This window comes from Trachurus trachurus, assembly GCF_905171665.1.
Source record: "Trachurus trachurus genome assembly, chromosome: 18".
Taxonomy (NCBI): Eukaryota; Metazoa; Chordata; class Actinopteri; order Carangiformes; family Carangidae; genus Trachurus; species Trachurus trachurus.
Window position 1 is genome coordinate 10164041 of NC_139909.1, and position 21004 is coordinate 10185044.

General features: G+C 39.4%; 2 protein-coding genes across 2 annotated transcripts in view; one reads left to right on the forward strand and one right to left on the reverse strand.

The window, feature by feature from the left end:
• sh3tc1 (SH3 domain and tetratricopeptide repeats 1) overlaps positions 1 to 21004 on the reverse strand; it is a 207336-nt gene that overhangs the window by 122384 nt on the left and 63948 nt on the right. The gene's annotated exons all lie outside the window — the stretch shown is intronic.
• mblac1 (metallo-beta-lactamase domain containing 1) lies at positions 16363 to 19501 on the forward strand. Its single transcript, XM_083992668.1, has 2 exons — positions 16363 to 16803; positions 19209 to 19501. Exons 1-2 carry the CDS (start codon positions 16372 to 16374, stop codon positions 19446 to 19448), a joined length of 672 nt encoding a protein of 223 aa, XP_083848794.1. The 5' UTR covers positions 16363 to 16371; the 3' UTR covers positions 19449 to 19501.

Here is a 21004-nt window from a genome sequence, read left to right on the forward strand (position 1 = left end):
TGACTGTAACTGAAAACAAACTGACTGTAACTGAAAACAAGGTGACTGCAAATGAAATCAAGGTTGCAATAAATGAAAACAAACTGACAGCAACTACAGCAGAGCTGGAAGCAACGAAAACTGAACTGGAGCTGCAGAAGACAAAAGTGGAGGAAGTGATGAATGGTAAGTCATAAAAATCCTGTTATAGAAAAATCTAAGAGTAATTCATTAATTCACAAGAAGAACACTGAGTCCTGCAACAGAGGACTGTTGGATTGTAGTCAAATCAACAGGAACACACAATAACTCATTTTAACCTTCGTCTTCTTTAACCTTCTTGTGTTAGCTTTCTGCTACCGAGTTTTTATTGTTTTGTTTTGTTTAAATAGAGGTTACTGACAAAGTCAAAAAGCCTTGATGCAATAAACAAATGTACGTGGTAGTCTACTTTTATGCATTAAAAACCTAAAAACAGTTTTATAATGAAGCCAGAAAGGTATTATGAAGAAGTTGTGAAGTGTTACTTTCAACGGTGTTATTTCAAAGTATTTCATATTTCAGACATCAGCTCCAGACTGACAGTGACTGAAAACAAACTGACTGTAACTGAAAACAAGGTGACTGCAAATGAAATCAAGGTTGCAATAAATGAAAACAAGGTGACAGCAACTACAGCAGAGCTGGAAGCTACGAAAACTGAACTGGAGCTGCAGAAGACAAAAGTGGAGGAACTGATTAATGGTAAGTCATAAAAATCTTGTTATAGAAAAATCTTAGAGTAATTCGTTAATTCACAAGAAGAACACTGAGTCTGCACAGAGGACTGTTGGATTGTAGTCAGATCAACAGGAACACACAATAACCAGCCAGAAAAGTATTATAATGAAGAAGTTGTGAAAGGCTACTTTCTTTTTTTTTCTTCTTTTTTTTAGTATATTTTTTGGCTTTTCATGCCTTTATTCGATAGGACAGTTGAGAGTGTGACAGGAAATGGGAGGCAGAGATGGGGGGAATGACATGCAGGATAGGGCCGTCCGACGCGGGACTCGAACCGGGGCCGCCTGCAGCGAGGACTATAGCCTCAACACATGGGGCGGGTGCTCTACCAACTGAGCTAAACACCGCCCCGTGAAAGGCTACTTTCAACAGTGTTATTTCAAAGAACTTCATCCTCTATGATATTTCAGAGATCAGTAACAAGGTGACAGCAACTACAGCAGAGCTGGAAGCAACGAAAACTGAACTGGAGCTCCAGAAGACAAAAGTGGAGGAACTGATTAATGGTAAGCAACTAAAAATCCCATTAATAATCTAACCAGAGTAATTCATTTAACTATGTGTTTTCATGATTTTTTAAATCCAAGTGATAGAACTGGTTTGGAAGGAAGTGACAAGTTATAGGAAAAACTGGTTGTTTCTATATGAACAAACTGCATTAATCTTCATCCTCAGCCTCTATGATATTTCAGAGATCAGCCTCAGACTGACAACAACTGAAAACAAGGTGACAGCAACTACAGCAGAGCTGGAAGCAACGAAAACTGAACTGGAGCTCCAGAAGACAAAAGTGGAGGAACTGATGCATGGTAAGTAACTAAAAATCTAAGAAGAGTAATTCATTAAACTATTGGTTTTCATGCTTTTCTAGTTCAAGTGATAGACCTGGTTTCTAGAGTAGCAACTGATCAAAAGGAAGTGACAAGTTATGAGGGAAAAACTGGATGTTTCTACAAAACAGCAGTAATATTGATAAAAAACCAGAAGTACATACTGTACAGTGGACAGAAGATCACATCCTAATACATATTTTAACTACAGACAACCCTGCTTAAACAAAAAAGCATGAATCAATAAAGAATTCTGGACATGACACTTGTTGTTTCAATCTTTTAAAAGGGATTATTTCCATGTTGTTACAGAAAATGTGAAGTACGCATTCACTGCTGGTTTAGGGGGCGTGGGGCATGTTGGACCATACAGTACTGAAAAAACACTTGTCTACGGAAAAGTACTCACCAATGTTGGTGGGGCTTATAACCCACATACAGGTAGTGTATACATCACCACATGCTTCATAACATAAACTGACAATGTTGAGTATTGGACAGTGATGATGAGATCTCTGCTTCTTTACTGTTCCAGGTATCTTCACTGCTCCAGTTAAAGGAGTCTACTACTTTGGATTTTCTGCCTTCAACAACCAAGATATAGTCGTGGGAGTCATTTTATACCATAATAATCAGATAGTCCTGCACAATTCTGAGTGGAGTTCTCCTCAACCTTCAGTTGCAAATGCAGTAACTCTTCAGATGGAAAAGGGAAGTGTGGTCTATATGACTTTGCACCCAACCTGTGTGGTTTATGATAATAATCTCTACCGGACCAGCTTCAGTGGTTTCCTGCTGTATCGTCTGTGATTTTAAGTCGGCTACTTTGACACCTTCAAGAAAGGCCTTAAACAAACCATGTCAATGATTCATCAACATTTGACTGTTGATTTCACTACAATGAAAAGTAATGTGTATTAGTCAATCACAAGGCTGATTTTGGGTTAGGGTTAGGGTTAGGTCCATTAAATTGCATTAATACCAAATGACTTCCTGTCCTTCATTATCAGGAACTATAAAATATGCATTCATTTTATATATAAAAAAAGTCATTAACACGGGGCATTAGAGTGTGCCAGTGGTCAGTGTCCAGCCACTGACCAGCTCCATAAACATGATATCACCTGTTTAAATAAGATAAATGAGAATCAGGCCATTTGCCCACAGCTGTGGACATTGCATCAGTCTACCTTCATAAATACTGGATAGTATTTATAGCAGCCACCTTCTTTCAGAGTTTCTGCTCCTGTGATCAGTGGGAGTAGCTACATCCACACTAAATCTTGTTGAGTTGATTTTCCTAGCAGGGGTTTCTAGAGGTTTTCCAATGGGGGGTCCTGTGCTGGTGGTGTTGCTCCTCTGTCTGTCTGGGACATGGGCTCAGGCAGAAAGTGGAGGAGCTGACAATGTTAGCGCTGATATCTGGGCTGAGCTCAGAGCTCTGAGAGACATGGTGGTGGAGCAGAAGGTGGAACTGAAGTTTACCAAGGCTGAACTTCAAACCCAGAAAGATAAAGTGGCTGCTCTTGAGAAGGAGATATCAGGTACAGTACTGTGCAAAAGTTGCAAAAGGCACTTTGTTGTTTAGATTCCAGAAAATTCCAAATTTTAACCTCTGGCGCGTAAATTTAACCCATGGTCCAATGCACCGTAACATCGAGTAGACCCCCCCCCCCCCCCCCCCCCCCCCCCCCGAGAGATGAAGTCTGCTAACCGCCTAGCTTCTCTAGTTGTAGCAACTTTAGCAATGACAGCACCATAACAAACAGCGCAGTCAAAAAGCCACTTATAGCCACAAATAATGCTCAGAACAGCACCAAACGTCATCAACAGTACAAACAGGGTCCCAGCACATAATACGAGGCATCAAACATATGTTAGCTTAGCCTGGTTTCTATTGAAAAGAGACGAAAACAACTCACCCACTCTCCTCCAGTTAGCGTCCAAGCACAGGCAGTGACCACACTGACCACTTGATTCCCCCAGGTCCAGCACATAGACTGCACCGGCTCTCTCCCTCTTTCACTTTTCTCCTCCATTTCTTTCAGCTCGTCTTCAGTAAACCCAGTCTCAAACTGATAGTGGCGCCCATGGAAATAAAACCAGTCGTTGTTGTTCTCAAACTGCATAAACTCAGCCCTTCTGTGATGTCTGCTTGTTACTGCCCATAGATATATACTGAACAGTATCTATGGTTACTGCCAAGGTTACAGGTCGTCAGAGTGTAGCCGATTACCGAGTGAAGTAGAGTCCCGCAGCTCAAGGATGAATGTGTGTGTATTACTCCATACAATGCAGCCAAAATGTCCATGTATCTTGCCTATCAGTTTATAAAAGTTATTATCGAGTGTTCACAGGGAAATGAACGGAGTTGGGCATTTATAACTTTAGATATTTGCGGGAGAAAATCACGTAAAAAAGCGCGAGATTAGATGCGACGTCACGCGCGAGATCAGGATGACGTTCGTTGCCCGGTAACATAGTGAAGCAGGATGAGCAGACATCACAGAAGGAGAAGGGACAACACAGCTGAGTTTATGGAGTTTGAGAACAACGACGACTGGTTTTATTTCGATGGGCGCCACTATCAGTTTGAGACTGAGTTTACTGAAGACGAGCTGAAGGAAATGGAGGAGAAAAGTGAAAGAGGGGCAGCTGCGGTGGAGGCTATGTGCTGGACCTGGGGGAATCAAGTGGTCACGGCCCGTGGATGCTAACTGGAGGAGAGTGGGTGAGTTGTTTTGGTCTCTTTTCAATAGAAACCAGGCTAAGCTAACAAATGTTTGATGCCTCGTATTATGTGCTGGGACCCTGTTTGTACTGTTGATGACGTTTGGTGCTGTTCTGAGCATTATTTGTGGCTTTAAGTGGCGTTTGACTGCACTGTTTGTTATGGTGCTGTCATTGCTAAAGTTGCTACAACTAGAGAAGCTAGCGGTTAGCAGATGGTCTAACTTGGTGTCACGGTGAGTTGGACCATGGGTTAAATTTACACCCGAATATCTCTTTATCAAATACACATTTTACAATAAGTATTATTATTATTATTTTTTTTTTACTGTAATTTTATTTGTGGACCATGGGACACTTGAATTGAAAATAGGGGTTTCCCTTTAGAGGCTTAGATGTCTAATGTTTTTATAGCTTTTCCATCTTTCATACCATGTAATATTTGAATGTAGTGGAGGATTTCTATTTTAAATTCCTGAATCCTTGGTCTTAACTTAAGTAACAGCCATTATTACAGTTTCCTCCATGGCTCAGTGCTGCTCTCCAGACTGTAGGTTACAGCTCCATGGCGCCATCCTCTGGTACAAACTTCTCACTGACACACTCAACTTCAAACTGGTGTTCTTAAATTGTTAGAGTTTTTGTTGCTTTGGGTTTGAGGCAGATCAATAATAATTGAATGAATTACAAATTATCGGAAACACACTTGATCTTGAGCCCTTTACTGTGAATATTAAAAAAAGAAAAAGTGGTGAGAAGTCCTCCCAACTGACCAATAGCCGATTTAAACAGGTGAAAAGTTTGTTTTACTGGGTTGATTTCACATAAAGAATAAAGAAATGAGGATTTTATTATATCATTACTGATATTTAGGATGCAATTTAACAGGTTCTCATGACATTTTGGTATTTCTAACTTGTCCCTTTCTTTAAAAACAAACCTTTTCCATAACACATTGAGTGTCCAGCCACTGACCAGCTCCATAAACATGATATCACCTGTTTAAATAAGATAAATAATGATACTAATGAGAATCAGGCCATTTGCCCACAGCTGTGGACATTGCATCAGTCTACCTTCATAAATACTGGATGGTCAGTAGCAGCCACCTTCTTTCAGAGTTTGTGCTCCTGTGATCAGTGGGAGTAGCTACATCCACACTAAATCTTGTTGAGTTGATTTTCCTAGCAGGGGTTTCTAGAGGTTTTCCAATGGGGGGTCCTGTGCTGGTGGTGTTGCTCCTCTGTCTGTCTGGGACATGGGCTCAGGCAGAAAGTGGAGGAGCTGACAATGTTAGCGCTGATATCTGGGCTGAGCTCAGAGCTCTGAGAGACATGGTGGTGGAGCAGAAGGTGGAACTGAAGTTTACCAAGGCTGAACTTCAAACCCAGAAAGATAAAGTGGCCGTTCTTGAGAAGGAGAAATCAGGTAAAGTACTGTGCAAAAGTTTTATTCGGCACTTTGTTGTTTAGATTCCAGAAATTGTCAAAAACAACTATTTTAATTCACAAGAAAAACACTGAGTCCTGCAACAGAGGACTGTTGGATTGTAGTCATATCAACAGGAACACACAATAACCAGCCAGAAAAGTATTATAATGAAGAAGAAGTCATGAAATTCTACTTTCAACCGTGTTATTTCAAAGAACTTCATCCTCAGCCTCTATGATATTTCAGAGATCAGCTTCAGACTGACAGTGACTGAAAACAAACTGACTGTAACTGAAAACAAGGTGACAGCAACTACAGCAGAGCTGGAAGCAACAAAAACCGAACTGGAGCTGCAGAAGACAAAAGTGGAGGAACTGATTAATGGTAAGTCATAAAAATCTTGTTATAGAAAAATCTAAGAGTAATTCATTAATTCACAAGAAAAACACCGAGTACTGCAACAGAGGACTGTTTGATTGTAGTCAAATCAACAGGAACACACAATAACTTATTTTAACATATTTTAACCTTTGTCTTCTTTCTGCTACCATCTCTTGAGTTTTTATTATTTTATTCTGTTTAAATAGAGGTTACTGACAAAGTCAAAAGCCTTGATGCAATAAACAAATGTATGTGGTACTTTTATGCATTAAAAACCTAAAAACAGTTTTTATAATGAAGCCAGAAAGGTATTATGAAGAAGTTGTGAAATGTTACTTTCAACAGTGTTATTTCAAAGTATTTCATATGATATTTCAGAGATCAGCTTCAGACTGACAACAACTGAAAACAAGGTGACAGCAACTACAGCAGAGCTGGAAGCAACGAAAACTGAACTGGAGCTGCAGAAGACACAAGTGGAGGAACTGATTTATGGTAAGACATAAAAATCCCGTAATTGAAATCTAAGAAAAGCAATTCATTAAACTATTGGTTTTCATGCTTTTCTAGTCCAAGTGACAGAACTGGTTTCTAGAGTGACAACTGATCAGAAGGAAGTGACAAGTTATGGGGGAAAACTGGATGTTTCTAAGAACAAACGGGATGAGATCCAGACGACATTTGCAGGAATATTTATAAAAACAAAAACCAAACAGAAGTACATGTTGTCAAATGTAGTGGAGTCCAATGACTGAAGACTATCCTAATACATATAGGTACATATTTTACAGACAACCCTGCTTAAACAAAAAATACATTAATCAACAAGGAATTGTGGACATGAAACTTATTGTTTCAATCTTTAAAAAGTTTGTTTATGTTGTGTTTTACAGAAAATGTGAAGTACGCATTCACTGCTGGTTTGGAGGGCAAAGGGCATGTTGGACCATACGATACTGAAAAAACACTTGTCTTTGGAAGAGTCCTCACCAATGTTGGTGGGGCTTATAACCCACATACAGGTAGTGTATACATCACCACATGCTTCATAACATAAACTAACAATGTTGAGTATTGGACAGTGATGATGAGATCTCTGGTTCTTTACTGTTCCAGGTGTCTTCACTGCTCCAGTTAAAGGAGTCTACTACTTCAGATTTACTGCCTTCGGCATCCAAGCTGGAAGAGCGGTGGGAGTCAACTTATACCATAATAATCAGTGGGTCCTGCACAATTATGAGACCAGTGATCCTGATGCTTCACTTGCAAATGCATTAATTCTCCAGATGGAAAAGGGAAGTGTGGTCTATATGACTATGTACCGAGGCTCTGTGCTTTATGATTATGATAACTATCGGAACAGCTTCAGTGGTTTCCTGCTATTTCGTCTGTGATTTCAAGTCGACTACTTTGACACCTTCAAGAAAGGCCTTAAACAACCCATGTCAATGTGTTGCGGCTTCCAAACACAAACCTTTTAGCCGCTGAGAGTATATAAGGTTGGGTCCTCAGGTACGTAGATTTGTGACGCGCTATAGTAGATTATGATAAAGATACGCTGAGATCCAAATATGCTTTTGGTGCATTTATTGTAACAAAACAGCACAGAGCTATCACAGCGCAGCAAGGATGGATAAACGTAAAAATGAGACTGGCGGCTTAAACAGGAAAAAGGGTGATAAATGAATGAATGAGTAGCGGTCAACAAAAATTACGGCTACTCCCAACCCTGACTCTCTCTCTCTCTCATCTGTGTCACCGGTGAGTGCCCACCTTTACGCACACACACTTCCGCACGCACACACGCCCACTCCCAGGTGAACCACCCACTCTGCAACACACACACACTCAAACACACCGTGCTGCTCATCTTCAGCCTGTATGTCTCTTACACAATGATTCATCAACATTTGACTGTTGATTTCATTACAATGAAAAGTAATGTGTATTAGTCAATCACAAGGCTTATTTTGCAATATAAAGGTGTCCATTAAATTACATTCATACCTAATGACTTCCTGTCCTTTATTATCAGAAACTATAAAATATGTATTAATTCTAAAAAAGTCATTAAGACTGAGCATTAGAGTGTGTATAAATACAGACAACCTTCAATAATTCATATGGAGGAGCCTGATGACAAGGTGACGGACTGACCAGTCACTTTACTGTGTTTGTTTTGAACGAATTACAAATTATGGGAAAACACACTTGCATGGTCTTGAGCCCTTACCTTGAATATTACAACAACAACAACAGAATAGAAAAAAAAATGGCAAGAAGTCCTCCCGACTGACCAATAACCAATTTAACCAAGTGGAAAGTTGTTTTACTGGGTTGATTTCTCATAAAGAATAACAAAAAGGATTTTATTATATCATTACTGATATTTAGGATGTCATTTGACCCACATGTTCTCATAACATTTTGGCATTTCTAACTTGTCCCTTTCTTTAAAAACAAAACTGTTACATAACACATTGAGTGTCCAGCCACTGACCAGCTCCATAAACATGATATCACCTGTTTAAATAAGATAAATAATGATACTAATGAGAATCAGGCCATTTGCCCACAGCTGTGGACATTGCATCAGTCTACCTTCATAAATACTGGATGGTCAGCAGCAGCCACCTTCTTTCAGAGTTTGTGCTCCTGTGATCAGTGGGAGTAGCTACATCCACACTAAATCTTGTTGAGTTGATTTTCCTAGCAGGGGTTTCTAGAGGTTTTCCAATGGGGGGTCCTGTGCTGGTGGTGTTGCTCCTCTGTCTGTCTGGGACATGGGCTCAGGCAGAAAGTGGAGGAGCTGACAATGTTAGCGCTGATATCTGGGCTGAGCTCAGAGCTCTGAGAGACATGGTGGTGGAGCAGAAGGTGGAACTGAAGTTTACCAAGGCTGAACTTCAAACCCAGAAAGATAAAGTGGCCGTTCTTGAGAAGGAGAAATCAGGTACAGTACTGTGCTAAAGTTTTATTAGGCACTTTGTTGTTTAGATTCCAGAACTAATTCCAACACTAATAACCAGCCAGAAAAGTATTATAATGAAGAGGTCATGAAATGCTACTTTCAACAACTTTCAACTTCATCCTCTATGATATTTCAGAAATCAGCTTCAGACTGACAGCGACTGAAAACAAACTGACTGTAACTGAAAACCAGGTGACAACAACTGCAGCAGAGCTGGAAGCAACAAAAACTGAACTGGAGCTCCAGAAGACAAAAGTGGAGGAACTGATGAATGGTAAGTCATAAAAATCCTGTTATAGAAAAATCTAATTCACAAGAAGAACACTGAGTCCTGCAACAGAGGACTGTTGGATTGTAGCCAAATCAACAGGGACACACAATAACCAGCCAGAAAAGTATTATAATGAAGAATAAATTGTGAAATGCTACTTTCAACAGTATTATTTCAAAGAACTTCATCCTCTATGATATTTCAGAGATCAGCCTCAGACTGACAACAACTGAAAACAAGGTGACAGCAACTACAGCAGAGCTGGAAGCAACGAAAACTGAACTGGAGCTGCAGAAGACAAAAGTGGAGGAACTGATGAATGGTAAATCTTAAAAATCCTGCTGTAGAAAAATCTAAGAAGAGTAATTAATTAAACTATTGGTTTTCATGCTTTTCTAGTTCAAGTGAAAGAACTGGTTTCTAGAGTAACAACTGATCAGAAGGAAGTGAAGGACTGGGGAAAAACGGGACGTTTCTACAAATCTGCAGGAGTGTTGATTAAAACAACTGAAGTACTCATAGTGGAGTCTAATGAGTGAAGACAACACCCTATACATATTTTAACTACAGACAATCCTGCTTAAACAAAAAAAAACTGATCAGAAGGAAGTGACAATTTATGGGGGAAAACTGGATGTTCCTACAAATCTGCAGGAATATTGATTAAAAAAAACAGAAGTACATACTGTAGCTACAGTGGATTGAAGACAATACCCTAATACACATTTTAACTACAGACAATCCTGCTTAAACAAAAAATACATTAAAGCAGATATCAGCTTCACGGCCGTTTCGGTTAATGCTGCGTTCAAGGCAGGCTTTTGAAACCGTAAGTTACAGCTTCAAGTCACAACTACGACTTGGTAGCGTTCCAGGTAACCCGTAGCTCGTGTTTTTACCATCCTGTTGTCTGTGAAAGTTCCCTATAACGGCCACTCGTAACTTCCGACCCGTGAACTCGTACCAGATCGAACTGGTATGACTTCACAGGAAGGAAAAACACAAAGTACGAGTTTCTTTGAACGCACCATGAGTTAGCAGCCCCCGCCCTTGTCAGGCATCAATTGGTCCTCGTGCTACGTCACCACATTCACGCGCATCCCTTGGCTGCACACACAGCCCTTCATGCCGTTCTCTCTCCTCATTGGATAACACTTGTATCCCACAAGGAAAATTTTCTCCTCGGGTTACAGCAGAGCAGAGTGACGGAGAGACTCGTGTTTAGGCTGAAATACTTCATGTAAGTGATTGCTGACGGAAAATAGGACTATTTAGGATTTATATTAACAAAAACATTCCACTGATATCTGCTTTAATGAAGAAGAAGTTGTGAAATACTTCTTTTAACAGTTTTATTTAATACTCTATGATATTTCAGAGATCAGCTCCAGACTGACAGCAACTGAAAAAAAACTGACTGTAACTGAAAACAAGGTGACAGCAACTACAGCAGAGCTGGAAGCAACGAAAACTGAACTGGAGCTGCAGAAGACAAAAGTGGAGGAACTGATTAATGGTAAGTCATAAAAAATCTTGTTATAGAAAAATCTTAGAGTAATTCATTAATTCACAAGAAGAACACTGAGTCCTGCAACAGAGGACTGTTGGATTGTCGTCAAATCAACAGAAATACTTTCAACAGTGTTATTTCAAAGAACTTCATCCTCTATGATATTTCAGAGATCAGTAACAAGGTGACAGCAACTACAGCAGAGCTGGAAGCAACGAAAACTGAACTGGAGCTCCAGAAGACAAAAGTGGAGGAACTGATTGTAAGAACTGTTGGTAAGTAATAAAAATCTCATTAAAAATCTAAACAGAGTAATTCATTAAACTATTGGGTTTTCATGCTTTTCTAATCCAAATGATAGAACTGGTTTCTAAAGTAAAAACTGACAAAGTGACAAGTAATAGGGGCAAAACTGGATGTTTCTAAGAACAAACTGCATTAATGTTCATCCTCAGCCTCTATGATATTTCAGAGATCAGCTGCAGACTGACAGCAACTGAAAACAAGGTGACAGCAACTACAGTAGAGCTGGAAGCAACGAAAACTGAACTGGAGCTGCAGAAGACAAAAGTGGAGGAACTGATTAATGGTAAGTCATAAAAATCCCATTATTCAATTCATTCATTCATTAAACTGTCTGTTTTCGTGCTTTTCTAGTCCAAGAACTGGTTTCTAAAGTGACAACTGATCAGAAGGAAGTGACAAGTTATGGGGAAAAAACAGGACGTTTCTACAAATCTGCAGAAATATTGATTAAAAAAAACAGAAGTACATGTAGTGGAGTTCAATGACTGAAGACCATCCTAATACGTATTTTACAGATAATCCTGCTTGAACAAAAAATACATTAATCAATAATGAATTGTGGACATGACACTTGTTGTTTTGATCTTTTAAAAGTCAATCTTGTTTCCATGTTGTGTTTTACAGAAAATGTGAAGTACGCATTCACTGCTGGTTTGGATCTCTCAGGGTATATTGGACCGTACAATACTGAAACAACACTTGTCTACGATAGAGTACTCACCAATGTTGGTGGGGCTTATAACCCACATACAGGTAGTGTATACATCACCACATGCTTCATAACATAAACTGACAATGTTGAGTATTGGACAGTGATGATGAGATCTCTGCTTCTTTACTGTTCCAGGTATCTTCACTGCTCCAGTTAAAGGAGTCTACTACTTCACGTTTACTGCCTTCAACTATGGAAAAAACCTGGGGGTCAACTTATACCATAATAATCAGAGAGTCCTTTACAATTCTGTACACACTGAGCGTGAAACTTCACTTGCAAATGCATTAATTCTCCAGATGGAAAAGGGAAGTGTGGTCTATATGACTTTGCGGACAAACTTTAAGCTCTATGATTATAATAACTACCGGAACACCTTCAGTGGTTTCCTGCTGTATCGTCTGTGATTTTAAGTCGGCTACTTTGACACCTTCAAGAAAGGCCTTAAACAAACCATGTCAATGATTCATCAGAATTTGACTGTTGATTTCACTACAATGAAAAGTGATGTGTATTAGTCAGTCACAAGGCTTGTTTTGCAATATGAAGGTGTCCATTAAAATACATTCATACCTAATGACTTCCTGTCCTTTATTATCAGAAACTATAAAATATGAATTAATTCTAAAAAAGGTAATTTACACTGACCATTAGAGTGTGTATAAATGATAATTCATATAGAGGAGCCTGATGACAAGGTGACGGACTGACCAGTCACTTTACTGTGTTTGTTTTGAACAAATTACAAATTGTTGAAAAACACACTTGCATGGTAGTGATTATATTGAGCCCTTACCTTGAATATGAAAAAAGAAAAAGTGGTCAGAAGTCCTCCCAACTGACCAATAACCAATTTAACCAAGTGTAAAGTTGTTTTACTGGGTTGATTTCACATAAAGAATAATGAAATGAGGATTTTATGATATCATTGCCGATATATAGGATGTCGTTTGACCCACAGGTTCTCATGACATTTTGTATTTCTAACTTGTCCCTTTCTTTAAAAACAAAACTTTTACATAACACATTGAGTGTCCAGCCACTGACCAGCTCCATAAACATGATATCACCTGTTTAAACAAGATAAATAATGATACTATGAGAATCAGGCCATTTGCCCACAGCTGTGGACATTGCATCAGTCTACATTAATAAATACCGGATAGTATTTATAGCAGTCACCTTCTTTCAGAGTTTGTGCTCCTGTGATCAGTGGGAGTAGCTACATCCACACTAAATCTTGTTGAGTTGATTTTCCTAGCAGGGGTTTCTAGAGGTTTTCCAATGGGGGGTCCTGTGCTGGTGGTGTTGCTCCTCTGTCTGTCTGGGACATGGGCTCAGGCAGAAAGTGGAGGAGCTGACAATGTTAGCGCTGATATCTGGGCTGAGCTCAGAGCTCTGAGAGACGAACTGAAGGCTGAACTTCAAACCCAGAAGGATAAAGTGGCCGTTCTTGAGAAGGAGAAATCAGGTACAGTACTGTGCAAAAGTTTTATTCGGCACTTTGTTGTTTACATTCCAAAAATTCCACATTTTAACCTTTGTCTTGTGTCAGCTTTCTGCTACCATCTGTTATGTTGGGGTCGGTTTTGACCCGGGTCTTAAATCAGATGTAAAACACATTAAAAACAATTACTTATCATCTCATTTGTTTCTCTACTCCTGGTTACGGTTCTTATTGTTATAACCGGGTTGAAACTAACCCAACGCCACAAATGTCATAATTTTAACCAGAGCATTTTAGAATTTTGTGCAATTTTTTTTATTTGTTTTATTTTGTTTAAATAGAGGTTCCTGACAAAGTCAAGTTTCAATCTTTACAAAGGGAATCTTGTCGCCATGTTGTGTTTTACAGAAAATGTGAAGTACGCATTCACTGCTGGTTTCTTTACCAGAGGGAAAATTGGACCATACGTCTCTGAAACAACACTTGTCTACGATGCTGTACCCACCAATGTTGGTGGGGCTTATAACCCAGATACAGGTAGTGTATACATCACCACATGCTTCATAACATAAACTGACAATGTTGAGTATTGGACAGTGATGATGAGATCTCTGCTTCTTTACTGTTCCAGGTATCTTCACTGCTCCAGTTAAAGGAGTCTACTACTTCACGTTTACTGCCCACACCGAGATACGTGACGCACGGGTGATCCTGAACTTCTACCATAATAATGGGAAAATCCTGCAAAATTATGAACGGGCTGACAGTTCTGCTACATTTTCAAATGCATTAATTCTGCAGATGGAAAAGGGAAGTGTGGTCTATCTGACTATGTACGGAGGCTGTGTGCTTTATGACTTTGGTGTCTATCGCAACACCTTCAGTGGTTTCCTGCTGTATCGTCTGTGATTTTAAGTCGGCTACTTTGACACCTTCAAGAAAGGCCTTAAACAAACCATGTTAATGATTCATCAACATTTGACTGTTGATTTCACTACAATGAAAAGTGATGTGTACTAGTCAATCACAAGGCTGATTTTGCAATATAAAGGTGTCTATTAAATTGCATTCATGGACTTGAAGACTTCGTGTACTGTCCTTTATTATTAGAAACTGTAAATGGTGTCAATAATTAGGACACCACGGAGTTACCATGCGTCACATTGAGTGATACCTGTTAAATATTTCTGAAAAAAGATTATCTCAAATACAAGGACAAATACACATTTTAAAATAAGTAAATCATATATGGTATTTGTTTTACTGACATTTTATTTGTGGACCATGGGCCTACAGATGGAAATGAGTCCTAGAGTTAAATCTGGCATATTTACAACAAGTTGATTTGTTCATGAATATGCAGAGTCCAATTACAAAATAAACTAACATAAATGAAACGAAATGTTGTAAAATTATCTCACTATATGTCAGGTGGATGTGTAATAATAACAATACAGTAATAGCCTATATATCCCCTGATATGTGGCTTATTGAAACCCTTGATGTATGTCATATGTCTGTATGGGTACGGATATTTATATCATATCATATATTGAGAGTGAAACGTATTCACACATTAAGACAATGAATGTAAATATTATTTAGCTTTAGCTTTTTGTTTTAATATTTATTTAACAGGGATGCCAGAAAATGGTAAAATGGGATGCATATATAGGACATATAGCTTCAGCTAATTAGCAGTCTTTGTCCCTGGTCAGACTTTAGAAAAGAATAAAATATACTAAATACACTACTGAATATAATAATACAAAAATCAATGATACAAATACAGTGAATAATATCAATAAGAATATTTTTGCATCTGCCAAAACTATTTAAGTTGTTCAAAAATACATCTTGTATACGGATAAAATGTATTATTTTCTATCTAGATGTTGTAAATGCACATACACTTTGTCATTATTTGACTTATGTACTAGAAACTGTCTCTAAAGTGTGGACCTACTGGATGTCTCCGGTCCAGCAGGAGGCGGTGTGAGCTCCGGTCCTCAGCTCCTCCTGCAGCCTGATAAAGCAGCATGTGGACTGTTGTTGTTGATGTTGGTATCCATTCACAACCATTATATGGACTTTTTTTTTTTTTTTCAAAGGAGGTTAAATCGAAAGCAACTGGACTTAGTTATTTGTCAATTGACAAATAACTAAGTCCAGTTGCTTTCGATTTAACCTCCTTTGAAATACTATGACCTGGACAAATGAGAATATGCACCGGATTATATGGACAAATACTGCTGCGCGGAGCCCCCCCCCCGTAACTCAGAGAAGGCACGGAGGACTCTGAAAATTCTCACAGCTCTTAGTCAACATGAGGGTGAGTAGATAATGAGTGATTAGAAATTTGAATTTTGGGTGAATTATCCCTTTAAAACTTAAAACTTTATCTATTTTCGTTTATTTTACATTTTTATTCTTGCTTTTAAGTCCGTTTTTAGTCTTTGCTTGTTTTTATTCTGTTTTCATGCTTCTCTTTGAAAAAAGGTTTGTCTTTATGTAAAGCACATTGAGTTGCCTTGCTATGAAATGTGCTATATAAATAAAGATGCCTTGCCTTGCCTTACCTTTAGAAACTGAATATAATAAAAAAAAAAAAAAAATCAATGATAGCCTACAAATACAGTGAATAATATCAATAAGACTATTTTTTTTTTGCATCTGCCAAAACTATTTAAGTTGTTCAAAAATACATTTAGAGATCTAGATGTTGTAAATACACATACACTTTGTCATTATTTGACTTCTGTAGATAGATAGATAGATAGATAGATAGATAGATAGATAGATAGATAGATAGATAGATAGATAGATAGATAGATAGATAGATAGATAGATAGATAGATAGATAGATAGATAGATAGATAGATAGATAGATTATTGTCTGCACTGGATGTCTCCGGTCCAGCAGGAGGCGGTGTGAGCTCCGGTCCTCAGCTCCTCCTGCAGCCTGATAAAGCAGCATGTGGACTGTTGTTGTTGTTGTTGACATCCGACCATAGATATACATCATGATGAGGACAGGCAGCGAGGAGGTCTCGGATCCCCCGGTCCGGCTGGTCCCGCTGTCAGAGGCCCAGCTGGACTTCCCCGGTGACCCGTACTCCGTGTGCGTCCTGAAGCCCGGCTACTGCGAGGAGCCGCTGGCGGACGGAGCGTTCAGAGCCGACGGGACCATCACCCTCATCACCGGGCCCAGGACCGTGCTGGTGGACACCGGGGGACCGTGGGACCGGGACTTCCTCCTCGCGGCGCTGCAGGAGCGCGGGCTGAAGCCGCGGGACGTGGACGTGGTCGTGGGGACTCACGGACACTCGGACCACATCGGCAACGTGGGTCTTTTCCCGGAAGCGCTGCTGGTCGTGGGGTTTGACATCTGCGAGGGAGACCGGTACCGACCCAACGGGCTGGCGCGAGGACACGGTTACCTCATCGATGAGCACGTAGGTGTCGTCGTCGTTCTGTTGTCATGGTGATCACCTAGAGATAAAGTTAGCGTTGTTGCCAAGAGAGACCACATAACTGAGCCCAGATCGAGACCAATGTAAAACCATTTTCACCAACACATCCAGTAGCCTAGGCCTACTAGTCCTCATAATAATAATCATATGTGGCTTTATATTTACATTATTCCCCAGCTAAAAAGAAAATATTGACTTAATTGAATACAAAAAATGTAAAATTGTATTGTAGCCTATAGATATAAAATCGAAACCATATTTAATGTAACTAAACAAAGTTTGGATTGAACTGAAGAACACAGCTCAAGATAGATAGATAGATAGATAGATAGATAGATAGATAGATAGATAGACTTTATTGATCCCATGCTGGGAAATTACAGTTATTTCAGATGGTTACACAAGTAGGCTAGATCAGTTTGAATTATCTAAAAGTTATTGAATTAGGTTACATTATTAACCAAAGTGAATGAGTGATATAGAGACATTTGTGGTTAAAAAAAAAAGAAAAAAAAGATGTCACTGCAGCTGTGGTCTTGAGAACAAATTCTGAGTCCAGCTCGACTGAGACAGAGATGAGACCAAGACCTTGATAATGTAGTCTCTTGAATCCTACAACACTAGCTAAAGTTGAAGGCAACTGGACTTGTTTTCAGTCCCAAAGTTACCTGTTGACACCTTGGGGGTGGTCGTCATTAGAGTGGTTGTGATACTTTACTTTAATAAGTGTATTTGTATCAGGGACAATGTACAAAATAACATTAGTCTCAAAATGAGAGAAGACGCTTTGTACCGGATTTAGCTTCACTAGCTACTTTCCATCCGTAGTCCCTGGGCATGGGGGTCAAGGTGTTGATAGGGCTGCCACAAACAATTATTTTGATAGTCGACTAGTCACCGACTATTTTTTTCGATTAGTCGACTAATCGGATCATACGTAAATTGAATGTAAAACATACAGCTTATCGCACCAGCATGCAGCTGCTCTTATATACCATCATTAGCTTTCAGCTTGAAGTGTTGTATATGCTAACTAAAAATAAAGACAATTAAGATGATAGTTCATTAAACTTTTAATGAAATATGCAGCTTTAACTGTAGCACTGTAGTAGTAAAATAAAGATAACACTGGCCTAAACAACACCAAAATAAATACTTAAAGGTTTTATAGGTTTTTATTTCCTTCATTTGTCTCTGGCATTAAATAGCTACATTTAAATAAAATGAGGTAGACACCTGAAACTAAAGAATTATTCACAATAATAAAGTTTTGGTAGGCCTATCATTCAAATATAACTTGTGCTCAGTGTAAATAATAGGCTAGTCGTTCTTTTAAAAAAACACCGGTGCCGCTTGATGAGGGACAAGACCGGTAGAGAGAGAAAAGAGAGAGAACACGCCTTGAATGAGTGAGTGCACGTGTGTGTGTGGTGGGCGGCTGTGGCGGCGGGTGCGTGTGTGGAAGGTGCCGCAGCAGTTTTGAGAACAACAACGACGCATCGACTATTAAATTGGTTGTCGACGATTTTAATAGTGGACGTAGTCGTGACTAGTCGACTAATCGTGGCAGCCCTAGGTGTTGATGGGGGTCAAACCATCTAGGAAGAGTTGGTTGTAGTGTTGTGACGTTCACGAACGAACCGATTCTATTGAACGGCTCGTTAACATGAACGATGGGAACCGAGTCACAGCTGGGAACCGTTCTTTTTTTTTTTTTTAACATATCTGTGTGTTCATAACGGTCAATTGAAGCTGCTCCATTGGCTACGTAAGTGGCGTGCAAACTCAGATATTAGTGGGATATCTAATTTTGTATTATTTTGTTCCAAATCTCACCCCATTATTTCCAAGATAAAATGAGTTACCACCAGGCTGGCTCCTTAAAACTTAATAAATATTTAAAAAATCAGTCAAATGAGCCAGTTTTTTGAACGGCTCTTTGAAAGGAACGGCTCACCAAGATCCGGCTCCCCTCAAAGAGCCATAAATCCCATCTCTAGTTGGTTGATAATTGGTTTTATGAGATTATTGGACCAAACCCAGTGGACATTAGCGTCTTCAAAAAGAGTGTCCGTACTCCTGAAGATGAAGACGTACCGCTGAGTTTTCTACTGCTGCCGCTTGACCCTTGGGATCCCAATGACTCGCCGATAAGTCCTACCTTGGTCCAGTTGACCTTGTCCTAATGACCCACGACTCTCGGGACTGGCCCCAAGGTGTCAAACCAAAGGATAAATACCTGGGACGTCTAGGAAAAGAAAAAACACAATATCATAGAGTTCAGTAGTTGGGGTTTGATTGATCCACTCATTGATCCATCCATTGGCTTTTAGAGTTCCCAGTCCTCCCAGTTTGCCTTTCTCTGACCATCTCCTTCTCTGCTGCAGGTGGCGGTGCTTCCCAGTCCAGGCCACACGGGACAGGACGTCAGCGTTCAGGTAAAAGGAACCTCGGCCGGCACGGTGCTCGTTGCCGGGGACTTGTTCGAGTGCTGCTCCGACGAGGACAGCTGGCGGGACTTGAGCATGAACACGGCGGCGCAGGAGCTCAGCCGGCGGGAGGCGTTACGCACCGCTGACGTCATCATCCCGGGACACGGACTCCCCTTCACCGTCCTGAGGAACTGATGGAACTGGATACGACTGGACTTGACTTGACTGACACTAAGACTGGTTTACATGAAATAAATAAATGTATTTTACTAATAATAAACCTCAGTGATCACTTTATTAGGAACGCCACACTAGTTCCTCAGCTCTTATGTCACCTGATGTTGAAACTTTACTCTGAAACCTGACTGCATCACATCCTTTGTGTACGTTTGTCAGCTGCCAGTCTGGAGACAGAGGAGGGTTTTGATAGTTATAATCATAATAATGACATTTTTGTTTATTAAGCACCTCTAAAAACATAGTTTACAAAGTGTTTTGGTAACCTTTAAATTTAAAAACTGCAACTGTTGAACGACCAGAACAACCCAAAATGTTTATATGGAACAACAACGGTTAAAACAGTAGAAATAAATGGAAAAAGTAGGTTAAAAGTAGATTAGTGTTTCTGAACATTTACAGTTTAATTTTCACTCGTTACTGTTGTGTCATTTTTCAACCACTAGAGGGCAAAGTCTCACAGGATGTAAGATCAAGGTAAAATCACTCGATTCCATTTGACTCATCTCTGAAACTTTGAGGGTGTTTATTTTAGAGGCCAGGCAGCCTAAGCTTCCAAAAACTTTGAAAATTCCTCAATTTACACCAAAATGTAGCCCCAACACTTTTGTGGGATTAAATCTAGTGCAAATTATTAAATCATCCACTCTGCAAATCTTAGTAAACATTTCTTCTCCCACAATTTTTGTTCAGTTGACACCAAATTTGCTGCACTGCATCTTCAGACTGCCCTCCACAAAAATACCAGCCGGATTTTTGATATTTGAAAAATTGAGCCTACAGTGCATCGACATGTTTGACTGTAAACTGTAAAACTTTACTAGCCAATTCTTTCTAAATATATTGTCAATCTTCATGAAAAAAAGACAATATTTTGGAGTCATGGTTGATGAACTTTTTTTTCCCTTGTGCCGGATTTTTTTTTTTTTTGCCTGACTTTTTTTTTTTCTTGTGCAGGATTTTTTTTTTTTTTTTGGCAGTTTATTTGTTTTGTTTGGCTGGCCCTAATACTCCTTCGTACATGTGAGTCAATGGAAGAAAGGCATTTTTAAACATCAGATTTTTTTTTTCACACTTATTCTTGACTAACTAACTAACAAGTGACCAACATTTCCAAGCTGCCAAAATTGTCTTGATAACCAAATTTTTGACATTTTGACACTTTTTTAAATCTGCCTTGATGGCTGCTGCCACCATGGTGACTGGTTTAGTCCATTTGTGAAGCCACGGTCTCACCTCCAGACAATTGGCTCAATGAGTTGGGGTACAATAGTCTCAGAGGTTTTGAGTTATAACCTCGGGCAGAACGGACATTGTAATACTGATTGCCTAAATTTTTCTACATTTTTAAAAAAAATATGAAGTTCCACATTTAACTTTTCTCGTTTTCAGACTGCTTTGTTGGGACATCACAAAGCCACAGGAAGTCCTGACGGCTGTTTTTTTTTTTTTTTTTTAAAGGCTCAGTTTCTGAATACAGGCTGTGTGCATTTCTCTGTGGACTGAGGCTTTGA

Coding starts and splice junctions, on each gene's coding strand:
- mblac1 (XM_083992668.1), top strand. CDS start 16,372: ATGATGAGGACAGGCAGCGAGGAGGTCTCGGATCCCCCGGTCCGGCTG. Junction 16,804..19,208: donor GTTACCTCATCGATGAGCAC/GTAGGTGTCGTC, acceptor TCTCTGCTGCAG/GTGGCGGTGCTTCCCAGTCC.